At 42.2% G+C, this 15,080-nt stretch overlaps 1 protein-coding gene across 23 annotated transcripts in view; it reads right to left on the minus strand.

The window, feature by feature from the left end:
• Window positions 1-360: 360 nt before the first annotated feature.
• The window catches only part of DLG2 (discs large MAGUK scaffold protein 2), a 1,057,033-nt gene continuing 1,042,313 nt past the window's right edge, over window positions 361-15,080 (minus strand). For all 23 annotated transcript variants that reach the window (XM_054188265.1, XM_054188269.1, XM_054188274.1 and 20 more), the window contains 6 exons: window positions 13,578-13,628; window positions 12,693-12,794; window positions 11,556-11,728; window positions 10,738-10,847; window positions 4,121-4,212; window positions 361-3,106 (listed from right to left, as the gene is read on the minus strand). In XM_054188265.1, coding sequence (XP_054044240.1) covers window positions 3,000-3,106; window positions 4,121-4,212; window positions 10,738-10,847; window positions 11,556-11,728; window positions 12,693-12,794; window positions 13,578-13,628 — 635 coding nt within the window. In that variant the 3' untranslated portion in view covers window positions 361-2,999. The remainder of the gene's footprint in view (window positions 3,107-4,120; window positions 4,213-10,737; window positions 10,848-11,555; window positions 11,729-12,692; window positions 12,795-13,577; window positions 13,629-15,080) is intronic.

The following is a 15,080-nucleotide window of genomic DNA, read 5'->3' on the forward strand; positions in this document are numbered from 1 at the left end:
CAACTGCTGTGGGTTGTGAGTTTGGACTTTTTTTTTGTTTTTTTTTTCTTTTTTGTGCACCAGATGTAATTTTGCATGAATCTTGTGTTTCTCTTCCTCCTCCCACTACCACCCAGTATGATCTGAACAGCTGCAAGGCAAAAACGAACTGCAGCTCTGAGGATGCTAAAACATGAAACGCAAAACTTCAACGCACAAAACAAATGGCAGTACAAGCCCTAAGGGAAATAAGACCTCTCGCCGCTTCTCTTGGTGTATTGTTTTTAAATATATGTTTTATTTAAAAAAAAAAAAAAAAAAAAAAAAGAAGGAAGTGCAATGGCAACTCTAAATTGGAAGCACAAACAACAGACAGGGAAAAATAAATAATGTTACTACAGTAACCAAGGACTGATGGAAAAATTGATTGTACTCAGCCATAGTGTTACTGTTCACCATAAAGCACAGCACATGACAAAGCAAAACAGTTACTAGTAGGATAGTACCGTAAAAGGCTGCATGCTGAACTAAGAAACAAAGAAGCAGATGTGATTGATTGCTTAAAAACAGAGCTGAAAACTAGAATGAAGTTCCTGCTTTAGGATGCTTGGTTTTTTTCAGGTCTGGTGGGTTATTTCCCAACCTGGGGCAATAGCACTTTGCCAGCATGGAAAAATCCATGGCTTCCAAAGATCTGGGGTCACTCTGTGGATTTCTGCAGAATTGTCCAAAATTTAAGCTTTCGTTGTTCATTTACGTTTTGTAAAAATAAAATAAAATGTTTCTAGCCCTTCTGGTTACAAAGCTCTTTTGGAGACATAACTGAAACCCTTGTTTGTAAATCTGCGCTGGCCAGGCAAGAAAAATAGTAGATAAAGAAGTGTGAACTTCTCAAAGTTACGGTAGCAGGGCAGTAAGTGAGAGGCCACCTCAGGGCCACTAAAATGCCCCTATTTTTAACCCTGTCACTGCTGGTGGCTGTATCGCAAACATCCAGCTCGTCGGAGCTTGTCCGCGGAGGTTGGCTGGATATTCCTGTCGGCTTGACAGGGTGTAGAAATGTAAGCTTCAAATAGACGAGTAACCGAGGAGTCTATTTAGCGTTTGCCCTTAAAATGTCCTTAAGCATTAGGGTTACCGTAGCCACCAGCTAACACGCACTGCACTCCTGCGGCACAGCAGGCAGGAGAGCGTGGGTTTTATAGAAAACTTGGTCCAGCAGCAGCAAAGGCAATTCAGTTTACCATCATAATATCTCTTGCAGCTGTCCCCTCGCGTGTCAGAGTGAAGAATGGCATCAATATACAAAGGAAGGGCAATGTGAGACGAGAAAAAAATACCCCCCGCTCCCCTTCCATGCACCCCAAACTGCAACTCCACAGACTTTCCCCAAATCCCTCACAAATGTCCATTGCCTCAGTTCTTGCTTTTAAGACCCTTGTTGACTGTGAAATGAATTGAAGATAGAAGTTAGTTGGTGACCTGCCTGCCTGCAAAGAGAGGAAAGATCAAATGCTTTTGGTATTTCCTTTAAAGAAACAGGAAGAATCATAAAATTTTGGGGGGTGAAGTGTGACTCCCTCCAAGAGAGAAATTAGTAACTGCATTCAAGCACTGACATTTTGCTTCTGAGAAATCGTCCATCTCAATTTAAAGATGCATTATCCTTTTGTGTTCAGAAAGGGTCCTACAGGGCAGTCAGTTCAAGAGATCTTTCCACAGGAGTTCATCGTGATTAAATAGAGGCAAGGGAGAGGATAAAATCGAGAGAAAAACAAGATGACAACTACAATTTAAGGAATTGTCTTGCTTGTCGTTAATAATAAAGAATCTGTTATGGAAAAGGGATAATGCAACTTGATGGTCCTCTTTACATTTTACAGTCGCACAGGGTGTAAATATTTAATCTTTCAATTAATTAATCTTTACAAAATATCTCACAAAAACATTTTTACCTATAGAAATTAGTTTCTATACATCAATATATTTTTATTTTTATAAATTATTCCATCTTTAAGTGCCTTCTATCAATATAAATGATAAAATAGACAATCAAAAATTTTAAAGCTTTTCCCAGTTGTATCCCTCCTTGTCAACATAGGTGCTGTGAATCCTCATACATGTGTGTGTCTGCATGGGAATGCGTTTGTGTCCACGTGTGTGTGTGTGTGTGTGATGTGAAATGCTTCCATCCTCTCCCACCCCCAAACTCCATTAAAATAAACTATATTGTTATTAGTTCCTGATGCAATAGTGTTTCCAAAGGGGAAAAAAAAGAAATGCTTGACTTGGTTTCAGAAATCAAAAGATGTGCATAGTTACCAAAGTCGAGGTGTACCAACTACAAATGTGCAATGACAAGCTTAGAATAGGACCCACCTCCTAGTCAAGTCAAAGAGCATCACCAGTGACTTCAGTAGGAAGTGGACCAAGTACTCTGAGCTTGATTTTGCAAGGTGCGTGTGGCCCTGATCTAGCAAAACGCTTAAGCCTGTGCTTAGCTTTGAGCACATGAATAGTCCTACTGGAACTGATGGGACTGAACGGCGTAGGGAAAGACCACAAGTGACTCCAAGTCAACGGGCTACTCGTGTAGGAACTGGGGTCAAGTGCTGAGCGCCTTGCAGGATCAAGCCCTATATGAGGTTCAAGAGCTGGGAACTTCTCTTTAAAGCAATCAACACACTGAGCTCAGCCATTGAAATCTACCAAAATGTCCGCGTGGGCACAGGAGGTGGCTAGCTCCCCTTGACAGAGGGTCTCCATGTCAAAAGTTTATACCTACAACTGGTGCTCTGAGCACACAACAGATTTGCTTTATATGGTAGAAGTCTTTTTGTTCCTACCCTTTGACCCATCAGTGTCCTTCATGGCTTCAAACACTTTGTGTTGTACATTCATCAAAATTCACATTGACTGCAAAGAACATAAATGCAACAAAAACAGGAAAGCCTCCAAATAGTATATTATAGTTTTCTTCTAAATATTCTCCCGTCGTAATCAGAGGTGCAGTGGCTAATTTATAATTTTTCCTTTGAAGGAATCCAGATGAAAGGCCCAGATTGTTCTTCAATTACAAGTTTGCATTGATTATATATATCTTCTAAGCTATCTCCTTGGACAATAGCTGCAGTAAGAAAACATATCAATACATCTTTAATTGGTATATTCTACAGCATCCAGCATCAGCAGATTTTCAGTGTACTTGTAGATAGTGATGAAATGAGAAGGAATACCACACCAGCACACTGTGATGTTGATTATGGGAAAGTCATGCCCCTGCAGATGGCAACTAAGTTCAAACCGATGGCACCTTCCCATGACAGACACCCATCCCACTGCTTGTAGTGAGAAGGCTGAGCTAGGTTAGTGTAGAGAACTAGCAGTTCTGTCCTAGGGGAGGGCAGCACGGTAGTTCCCACGGTTGCAAGTCAAGCTTTACATTTCATTTCACTCAGAAGCTACTTCAGCAGTGAGTAGCAGTAGATTTAAAGACTATTCTTTTCCTGACCTGCTTATAATAAACTCACTCTCAGCTGCAAAAGTTAACTAGACCAGGCCCGAGTTGACAGAAGATAAAGCAACAGCACAGTGTCTATACTTTTAAATTCCTTGTCCCCACAGTATAAATCTGGAACTGCAGTTCAGATTATGCTCACTGGCAGCATGTGGAGGCACAACTGGGGGCTTCTGAGTGTTATTCACAAATACCAGGCCCCTGAGTAGGGAACTCCTAAACCTACCCAAAAGAAATGCTGGGACCCAGAGCAGGTCTTAAATCTTTTCCAGGTGAGGAAGATGATGCCCTTCTCTTTCCCTCCCATGATCTGTAGCTGAGCTCTTGCCTTGAGCTAGTGAGGAATTCTTTGGTCTTACAAATACACATGACTTCATTAAGAGCATTTTTGGGTCAGGGAGGGAATGAAATTCATGGATAGCTATTCCTTCAGGGCATCAAACTTTTGAGGAGTTTAACGCCTCAACTGCTCTTGAATTTCGGGTAAACAATGGTCTCCAGCCAGGAGTCCTTACTGTGGGCACACTATACCGATATGCACTATAGGCCAGAGACGCAGCTGATCCAGTTGTTTTACAATAAAACACTATATCTTGGGAAAAAATATTTTTAATAAAAACATACCTGTAAAATATTCTCCAAATTCTTGTTCTAATTTAATTGCTCGATCATAGGTTTTCTTCGCTTGCTCCTCTGTAAGACGTTTGTTCATTTCCCTAGAAACACAGAGGAAGTCATAAAAAAGTTTAGTTTCTTACCAGCAGAGCTTTCTAAAAGATACGTTCAACTGAATAACAGATGGATTGAGAATGGTACAAGAATCAAGCAGCGAAATTCTATCATTTAATGGACAGTTTCAGTAATTTAAATTTAATTTCATTCTTATGCAGTATAAAGCTACATTTCTGGACTATTTACCATTTCTCCCGCAATTTATTGTTTTGGGTTCACTACTCCACATTCCCAAACAAAATATGAGGCCCAAACCTGGTAACTGCCAACTGAGATGGACTTGTGGCATCAGGAAGCCACGGGCAAATCTGGGAGCCAGAAGGTCTCAAGGTCTGAGACTCAGAGCACTCCACCTCCCAGGCCCACAGCTGGCTGTCTCAGCTGAATAAGGTTGTCCAAACTGCTGAAACAGAAGCCTGGTTTTGACTGAGGCTGGGGCTATGGAAGTGAAATCAAGATTAAAGGCAGGATTCGGCACACTGAGACTCCTGACCCTGTGGAAGGAATGCCAGAGTCATTGTAAACCCTGTAGGGATGCCCCAGAAGGACTCAGCATGTCTTCCAGGGAGACTTCTTGGTTCAGGTGGGGGCAAGAATTCCAGATAACATGAGAAACCAAACTGAGTTATTTATTTATGTTCTCTGTTCCAGTCCTTTCTGATTAACAAGATAGATTCCTAGTCAAGGGTGACTTACAGATTCTAAAATGTATAGGGTACCAACAAACGTAAAAACATAGGCAGTGTCACTAACATTCTGTTATTGCCAATATTTCGTTATTTGATGGAGCATTTCTGTTTCAACAGAGGTATTATTTAATAACTTCAAGAAATGAATTGACTTGCCCGTGCACGCTCAGCTTTTAATTCCACTCTGTCCTTGAAAAGAATCAAGCGCATACTCATCCACTGCCTTACACATATATGCCTGCAGATATCCAAGTTAATTAGCAATAATAAAAAGAGTTTGCTTGTTCTAGCATTTTTTCACAGCATAGATTAATTTTTCTTAAAACACAATGGAAATTTTCTGAGAAAACTAGGAAAGCAACAGAAGGGTGCGTCTTGTGTTCTACAGAAATCTGATTTAATGCCATGGGTGATGCATGTAGGAAATTAGGTGCATGATGGTGCATGAAAAAATGATCTATGAAGTGCACAACAGAATGAACTTGCTACAGCTAACTCCTACCTGCCTTCTGAAAAACATCCTGTAAGGTTTCCAGGATGTAAAAAGGTATTTTTAGAAAAGGCTTAAAGCTGTCTATCTATATAACTAACCATAGACCTGGGAACATTGCTTAGAAAAATCTCTCTGGAGGTACTAATGCAATGCAGAAAGCAGGTTCATGAAATGAAGGATGAGAAAGATTTCTTTAAAAGTTGATGACAGTTGTTTGTGGATTATATAAACAGGTTTAATACATGCCAATCTGTGTCTTGCTGCTAAATTTGTAATACTACTAGTTCTGTTTATTGGAAAGATTGCTATCTAATTGAGTTCAGGTGGGCTACTCATCAGGTACGCCTTCTTGAACATATCTTTAGGTGTCTGAACCAAAACTCGGTCTTGAAGTGGGACACACCATTGCAAATTCTTATGCAAACTTAACATTTTGGTCTTAAGGACACTCTACCAATGTTCTAGTGCTAACAGCTTCCTCCTCCTAGATCTATTTGTGATCTAGGATCCTAGATCTAGGATACTTGAGAAGTATTCCTCAAGATCTTTGAATATCAGAGGAGAAAATACAAATAAAAACACAAAAAATCATTTTAAATAGTAAGTACTTTGAAATAAGTAGAAATTTGCATTACATATTCCGCTTTGCCTGGGGTATAAAACTGTGCTGGTTGTATTCGTGCCTCTGCCCACCCTGTGCCTTCAGGAGAGAGGATGGAGAAGGAGGAGGACCATGATGTCCATTTTTCATAACGAATTAAAAGTGCTGCCAAACCGTAGTCCCTTCTAAATTTTAGTTTCCTAGCCAGGGACCTGCACCTGCAAATGCTTGAAAAGAGCTGTCCCTCCGGGCACATTTTCCAGTGCTTTCCTCCTCTCCCAGTGAAGAGTTCAGTCAGGCAGGCTCTTCACTGCTTCCAGCTCTCCTCCCCATGATCCCACCATGGTCCTTCTTCTAGAGAGAGACCGATTGAGAGGTACCAACAGGGATGCCTCTGGGATTGAACCTGTGAGGTGGAATCATGCAAGGGTGGGAAAGGAAGGAAGGAAGGAAGGAAGGAAGGAAGGAAGGAAGGAAGGAAGGAAGGGAGGGAGGGAGGGAGGGAGGGAGGAAGAGAGGAAGGGAGGGAGGGAGGGAGGAAAGAAGGAAGGAAGGAAGGGAGGGAGGGAGGGAGGAAAGAAGAGAGGAAGAGAGGAAGGAAGGAAGGAAGGAAGGAAGGAAGGAAGGAAGGAAGGAAGGAAGGAAGGGAGGGAGGGAGGGAGGGAGGGAGGATGATGGAGCAGTTTGTTTACAGCAATTTGTTTGCCAGGACTGAATGTAATTGAAGAAAACAGCCTCAGGAGACATCCCGCTCAGGCCATGTGTTCTGGTTGCTGTTACACCCACTGGTGCCTTATGGTTTTCTGTTGCTGTGGTGATTAGTGGTACCAGCATATTTCCAGAGAACCGGCAACAATCAGGTTTCAAGTGCAGTGCTCCCTTCACTCTTCTTACCTTCGCTGTCGGACGGGGGCAAAGGACCATATGTGTAAATGAGAATTAGACTTTAAGTGCTAATTTTGCTGCAAGTTAAATCTTTTGACTTTCTTTCTCTGGATCTTCTGAGTAGCCCTTTTTTTTTTTTTGTCTTTTATGGTTTTATTTTGCTATTATGCTAACTTTCCACTCATTTGTATGAACCGGAGTAACAGTTACTGCAGATAAACTTATAATTTTTGTGCTGTAGTAGTAACATACATAAAAAGACTCAGTGAACACAGTTATGCTGTCATAAAAATGTCCTCTTTCTGTTCCCACAGAGCACTGCTTTACCATGTTAAGCTTTTCCATACTAAAATAATAGTATCTATTGGAAATGTGTTATATCCACTCATCTATGCACACTCTACAACTCGCTACCGCTTATGCCAGACTGTGTATTTGTTTAGCCAGACCCCGAGTGATTTAGCTGCATTACTAAATAAAATAAATGATTTTCGCAAGCAAAGGGCTCAGAATTATGTCATTATTCTCAAGATAATTCTTTAAAAAGAATGATACTGTTAACATTAAGAGTTCTCATTTCTGTTAGAAACTAATTTTGGGTACTGTTTGATATAAAATACACATTAGATAGATTAACTTGATTAAAAAGATTACTTGTGGAGAGCAGGCTGCAGGGGATAAGCTAATTTAGAATGCCTGAATTCATTACATTTTTCTCTTTTTTTTTTATGAGTTGTATTGTGTTTACATAATTTATTTATATAAGCCATATTACTGCAAAAAGTCACAAACTAGTACTGATATATAAGGATTTTTGCTGGCCCACAAAAGTTTGGATTTCTAATTAAGGGTGTCTTCCACAGGGTATTTGCAGAACAAGGAATTCACAGTCATATAATGGATTTCACTTTGTTTGTCCCTACCATACTGTCAACACAAGTTTAGATTTGGAGAGTGAAGAATAGCTTACTTTTGATTTATATCAGTAAGGAAAATTCTGCTAACTCTGCAGAACTTGTTTTGTCCTATGTGAAATATTAGCATTGCTTTGGTTTAATAACAGGATGGTTGTCATAATATTTTGCGTCCTTATAACACTTTTCAGTCATTCTGTTCAAGGATTTGTTGTTCTTATATCAAATCAATGAAGCCTTTTTGTTATTACCACATTTCTAGTTCTGCCTAATGTATTTTTCAGAGTAAGGGCCACTTTTATTTACTTTTTCTTTTTTTTTTCCCAAATAACTCTAGATGCAATGTCAGCATTAAACAAATAACGGAAACACATTCTGGATGGGAAAACTGTAGGTCAAGATCTATCTTAAAAGAATCAATGCAGAAGGCAGGCTATCAGACTACTCTTCCCCTTCTATACAGCAACATAATCAGAATATAATTGAATTGTAGGGCTGGAAGAAATGTCAAGAAGTCATCCAACCCGAGATGGCTTTGGTCAGGATGGGGCTGTGCAAGTACCACATACTGCGCGTCATTCCCTGTAATGTGGCTGGACCTTATCACCAAATGCGGGGCCAGGGAGGATGCACATCCACGGGATGGGGCGTGTTAGCATTCTCCAGCTCTGTCACCCAATGGTTGTGGGCACACCGTCACCGTAACCAGATACGCCTCCGTCACAGGAGGGGGGATGCCTACATTTTAGCTGTGTAGCAGGTACTTATGGCATCACCTGGCATTTGCAGAGTCTTTGGTGAGGGGAAAGCACAGAGTTCAAAATTTTGTTCCTATCACAGCAAATTAAGCTGATAACTCTTGTTACATGGAAGCTTGTACATGGAAAACAATTCATCACAATGTATTTTATCCTGAGCTTTGATCGGTATGAAGATCACTTCCATATTTCCTCCTCAGTCTTCTCTCCTTGCCACTAGGCAACCCGCATTCCTCCCCCACTTCCAGGGTGGTACCCAGAACCCGGCCAGCGCTCCAGCTGAGGCCTCATCCATACCCAGTAAAACAAAATAACCGTCTGTTGTGTCCTTACACAACGCTGATGTTAACACAGCCCACAGTGGCAGTTTCCTTTTTTGCAACTGCATTATCCATCCATTCATACTCCTCTGTGATCCATCCCGACCGCCAGATGCTTTTCCGCAGTGCTATAGCTTAATTATTCCCTGCTTGTGCTCGTGCATTTCATTTTCTCTCCTTTGTCTGTGCTGAATTTCATCTTACTGATTTTACATTGAGTTTTTATCTTACCCTCCAAAGTGCTTGCCACCTCACTCAGCCTTGACTTATTCACAAACTTTGCAAAAGTAATGCCCAATTCATCATTCAAGTAATTCATGAAAATAACAAGTAGTCCCAAATAGGGGCACAGCTCAGGAAATACCCTTGCAGGATTTCTGTTACCCTCCCAGTTGAACAGTGCCATTTTCAACGACTGAGTATGGTTGTGCACACGGCCTCCGGTGATTCCCTCTGGACCGTATTTCCCTAAGCTGCTACTGAGAATGTCCCATGGAGCCAGAATAAAAATTAAGAGGCAATAAAATTATTTGTACCCATTTCATGAAAGAAGGAAATAAGATTGATTTGCTCTTGATGTGCACACATTGGCTGCTTCTTAGAACCTTTTTATCCTCTCAGTTATTATATTTGAGTTGCTTAACTGTTCCCTGGATCCCAGAGTTTTCTGAGTATTGAAATTAGGTTGCCAGGTGACAGCATGAAGTTGGTGCCTTCTCTTTCCTTCTCCAAGTGTTACATTTGCCCGTCTCCAGTCCCGTGGGTCCTCGCCTACCCTCTTACAAACCTTCACGTAAATAAAGAAAGGGGCACACACTGCAAATCTGACACAGGTTTACCCTCTGGTTCACTCTGTGACCAGACTCTACACCGCAGGAGCACCAAGGGCTGGATGGAACAAGCCATACCACAATGAGTCCTTGGTGAACTTGCTGCTGAGGTTGGAACGAGTACACTGAGCACTGGCAGGGGGTCCTTCATAGTCCAGCATGTAAACCCACACGTCCCAGTGTGAGAGGTTCACAGAATCACAGAATCACAGGATAGTAGGGGTTGGAAGGGCCCTCTGGAGATCATCTAGTCCCACCCCCTGCCAGAGCAGGGTCACCCACAGCAGGTGGCACAGGAACGCCTCCAGGCGGGGTTGGGATGTCTCCAGAGACGGAGACTCCACCACCTCTCTGGGCAGCCTGTGCCAGGGCTCTGCCACCCTCACAGCAAAGAAGTTCCTCCTCATGTTGAGGTGGAACTTCCTATGCTCAAGTTCGTGCCCGTTACCTCTTGTCCTGTCCCCGGGCACCACTGAAAAGAGCCTGGCCCCATCCTCCTGACACCCACCCTTGAAGTATTTATAAGTGTTGATAAGGTCCCCCCTCAGCCGTCTTTTTTCCAGACTGAAGAGACCCAAATCCCTCAGCCTTTCTTCATCAGAGAGGTGTTCCAGTCCCCTCAGCATCTCGGTAGCCCTTTGCTGTCCCCTCTCCAGCAGTTCCCTGTCCCTCTTGAACCGGGGAGCCCGGAACTGGACCGACCCAGTGCTCCAGATGCGGCCTCACCAGGGCAGAGTAGAGGGGGAGGATGACCTCCCTCCACCTGCTGGCCACACTTTTCTTGATGTACCCCAGGATGTCATTGGCCTTTTTGGCCACAAGGGCACATTGCTGGCTCATGGGCTCATTCCTTGAGATGCCAGTATACAGCAGATGGCAGGCAGGGAGAGCAAGTTTCTACTGTTCCCATTTCCTCTTGTTATTACTGATTTTAGAGGACAGGCAAAACGTAGACTCAAGACCTGTGTTGTGCCACTTGGGACTCTACCCTGAAAATGCTTTAAGGAGTTTATACTTACATCAGAGGCTCCCACGATTTAGGCTTAATGAAGATAGCGATGGGATAGAGTTGTGCAACTTGTAGTCGTTTGATAGCATTTCCTGACACATCGAGTATACAGTGCTTGCCCTGTTGGAAAGAGTTGAGGATGTGTTTATTTTTGCAGAGTTTGCTGCAGATCAGCCCAAAGACGGGAAATGATTCTGTGACACAGTGCGCTGGGATGGGGCCATTACTGGCACACCAGGGAAGGGGGACCCCAGGGCATGCGCTCCACTCCTCCGCACCCTTTCCTTTGCTTTGATGCTGATATAAAATATACACTGGAGATATGGGAAAAAATTTGGTTTTTATTTTTACTTGGATGATCTTTGCAGGGGGGAGACGATTTTCTTCAGAGATGAGGAAAATCAGTTGATAAAAGTAATAGGATGTCTATATTCTTACTGGTTAATTCAGTTCTTGTTTGTGTCAAGGACTCCCAGTGTCACCTGAGGCAAGTAATTTAATCTTTCTGTGCTTCGTTCTTTCCCCTCTGTGAAAGTGAGATAAGTTTATTTACTTGTCTTACAGAGGGAAGAGGGAAGGCTGTTTTGGGGCGTACTTGAGGCGCTGTGTCAAGTGTGTGAATCGATGGCACTACATCCAGGTACAAAAAGTGCCAAGGATGTTGCCAAAGTCAGAGACTCCACTTGTGGAGTCGTTATAAAGTCTATAAATATTAGGATGCCGTTTTGCAGATATTTTATATTTTTTGGCAGAAGAATCATGTCTGAGATACAACGGGGAAACAAAACAGGTCATGTTGCATGGTCAATAAAATTAGTGCCAACTTACCCTTTCTGCCACGAATCTCACAGACTGGACACTAGTTCCATATAAATTATCATTGTACTGCCCAGCTTCTATAAATTTGTGCTCTTGGATATCTTTTTCCATTTGTTCCCTTGAAATGACAAAATGATAATCTCTCCCATCCACTTCATAGTCACGCTTTGGCCGTGTGGTATCTGCATGAAACAAAAGACAGAAGACCAAGAAGTCGGTAAAAACATTTCGTGCACAAAATGCTGCAGTTAAGGTTCGCTCAGTGGATAGTGCTGGGTCTGCTGTAAGCGGAGGTGCTTTACGTCTGGGAGCAGATCTTTGGCTACTACATAGCATTTTCAATGGAGTTATGACAATAAAGCTGTCTTTTCAAAGTAATACCTTCTGATGTTTACCTGCAATCAATACTTACAGGCTAACATAAAATTAGGATTTACCAGAACTCCACTTTTTTTTTCAGCAGGATCCCAAATACAAATACAAACCCCAAATACAAAATGCATTCCAGATTGTAAATCTAGTCCTATTACAATGACAAAAAGATCTCATTAATTTAATTTAGCCTTGATTATAAGCCTGATTCTGATCTCATCTCTAGTAGTTTTAAGCTGGGGTATTTGCAGAGACAACAGTTTAAGTTGAAGTAAGGCTGCAATCAGGGTCTGAAATAAACACTCAGCAAGTTCTAATGATCCAAGATACAAACACTCTGCTTCATTTAGGGTCCAATATTGCTTTCGGATTAGACAGCCTAGATCTCACAAAAATCACAGATTACTGTGTATTTTTTACTGATGGATGCTGTGCAATTGAGTTGAAACATTTTGCATTTTATCAGTATTTCATACTTTTATCTTATTTAAGAAACCGCAGCTTAATTGAAGAGTAAGTTGAGTTAGTGGCTAGAAGGCTCCTTTAAAAAAATACTGCAGCTTTTGAGATGATTCTTTTGAGAAATTCTCTCCAGACCTTCAGAATCTTTTTTAGTTTGTTCCTTTCCCCTTTTTTGTCCAATGGAAAAATGGCTTTTGAGAAACTCAACTCCATATAGCTCCCGGATGCTGCATTCACAGCAGTTCACTTGATGTGTGGCACCAGGGGATACAGCCCACTCAGCTGCACAACAAGGAGTAAAATCATACTTACGTGGTACACACGACCCAAACTTATCAGGGAATTCAGATATCAAATCATCGTTGATCCGATCTTTCATGGGACCCAGAATAATAACCGGCCTGGTGTAATTAACTGAACAACAAAAAGAAAGGCACATAACAGTCAATCTTCCCAAAGATGCACTAACCAGAGTTGTTGTCTTTATGTACGAAGTGAAAACTTAGCTGTACGTTTTACTGATGAATAATTTATTTATTGCCGTGGATAAGGAAAACGGAACAAGCACCACGCGTTTTGCGGAGCTCTGTGGTGGCGCACGCACAGGTAGTCAAATGACTACGTGGAAGCGCATATATTGGCTGTTGCTCAATAAGGTCGCTCCCAAATGCTTGCAGATGGACTCTCTCATGAGGCAAAGGAAAGGATATTGTAGGATTTTTTTCTCGTTAGTTACATGAGCGCATCCCCCCTTGAATCAGGTGGGTGTGCTCCCGCTTTCAGCTGCCTTCCTGTAGGTTCATTTACCCGGGTTACAGGCACATATCCCATATTTCCCATGAGGAAAATAATAACGGCTTCCCATGTGTCCTGATTTGTCCTGGCCTAAACCGCAACACCATGGGACAACATTGCAGTAAATCTAGAAAATCTGAATCAATATTTTGTAGACTGATTAACATATTTATTAGTAAAGGCCAATGAGCATACTGGGGAGAGTCCTGAGAACATTAGTAAGTGGGGGCTAGCGAGGGAGACCCTTTCATCATTTCTTTTGTATGTGATAGACCGAGTGGCCAAGAAAAAGGAGCCACAGAGAATCTGGGGCTGGCACGGGAAGGCTTGCTGCTCTGCTGGCCCCCAAAATGTGAAATGAAAAATATACGGAAGAGTGACAGAGAAGCAGATGAAACTTACTTTCCTGCCTGGTGACAGGTTCATAAGAAAGGATGCAGTCTTCTTGGCCTCCTGATGAAAAAAGAAAGAGAAGAGACTGAAGCTGACAAGCACCACGTCAAGTATTAAAGCCTGATAAAATGCTTCACATAGAGACAGATCAAGTTCAGCACTTCTCTCCGGTAACGCTCTCGCCTGAACCATTCCAAAAAGTCCCTCATAACTTTAAAGTGTGGAGGCCACTTTTTTCCCTTCCCCTCCCTGCCACATGTTTCAATTCTCTTTGCTGAAGTTGGGCTTTTTCAATGGTGGGCGATAAGGCTTCATTTATTGATCTGATAGCAAGGCTGTTCACAAGGATAGTGCAGAAATTTAAGATGCAATTATTTTGCTTGTCTGATTGTTAAGGCCCTAACGTGCTGCTGCAGGGCAAATCCACAGGCGACCTACACTGAACAATTTTTATCCTCAGAATATATGCATTTTGGTTGATCGTCCTTCTGTGCATAACCCCCACAGTCTAGTTTATTCACGGCCTGACATCTAGCCATGAGCTGTTTTCTGACCCTTATCCTTTGCCTGAACACAAATCTCACAGCGTCGTATTTTACACACTTACTACCCCTCCGTTCCTCTTAGGAGAGTGCCGTTTCCTCATGGTGACGTTTAAAAGCAGAGAAATTTGCCGTGAGAAACAAGTGGCACTATATGGACCACGACTTGGGTGCAGATGTACAGCCCCAATTCATCACTGTCCTCTCCTCCACGAGAGTGCACGAGGGGAGGGGGGAGGATTCTTCAACCTGCTGCATGAGTAATTCCTGGGCATTTCTTTTTCTAGGTCACTGTCACATACTTGGTACCACATAAGGGCTCTGGCAGGTTCTAAATACGACTTAGGCTCAGCAAAGTTTGAAATTACGATTTTATTTTTACTCAGTTCAGGGCTTGTCTCTGAAACAAGGTGGGATTTTGCAACTCATTTAGATATTACAGAAAAAAAGCGTGCCATAAGAGGTACCAGGGCTTTATAAAACAGAGAGGATTGCCTTCATTTCACCTGCTTGCAATCACATGAGTCTGTGTTACGTTATTTTGGCGGGCTCCTGCCAAACCAAAGAGTGCACATACAGGGGAAGAGTGCTGCCTGACACCTGATGGACAATATAGAAAGGATTTAGAGGTTTTGAGGGCTACACCTCGCCCTGAAGTACTCTGACTGCTACCTGAGTCCCCCTCGAGGCTCCGTTAACTATATGAAGATTTGTACTGGACGCACTGCCTAGCTCGCAAGTGGGTACGAAACTTTTTGTGATTTAGTCTTAGGCTGGCTCTCACCTCATGAACCTAATAAGTTGATATTTTTTGTGATATATTATCTAGACAGCTGTGAGAAACGTGTAAGAAAGAAAGCTTTTCAAGTGAAAATAGAGTTGTAATGAAGGGCAATGACAGAAAGAGCAAATAAAAAAAATGTACTGATGTGGTAGGAGAGAGGGAGAACCGACAGGGCCAACTCCAACC

This window comes from Rissa tridactyla, chromosome 1 (assembly GCF_028500815.1).
Source record: "Rissa tridactyla isolate bRisTri1 chromosome 1, bRisTri1.patW.cur.20221130, whole genome shotgun sequence".
NCBI lineage: Eukaryota > Metazoa > Chordata > Aves > Charadriiformes > Laridae > Rissa > Rissa tridactyla.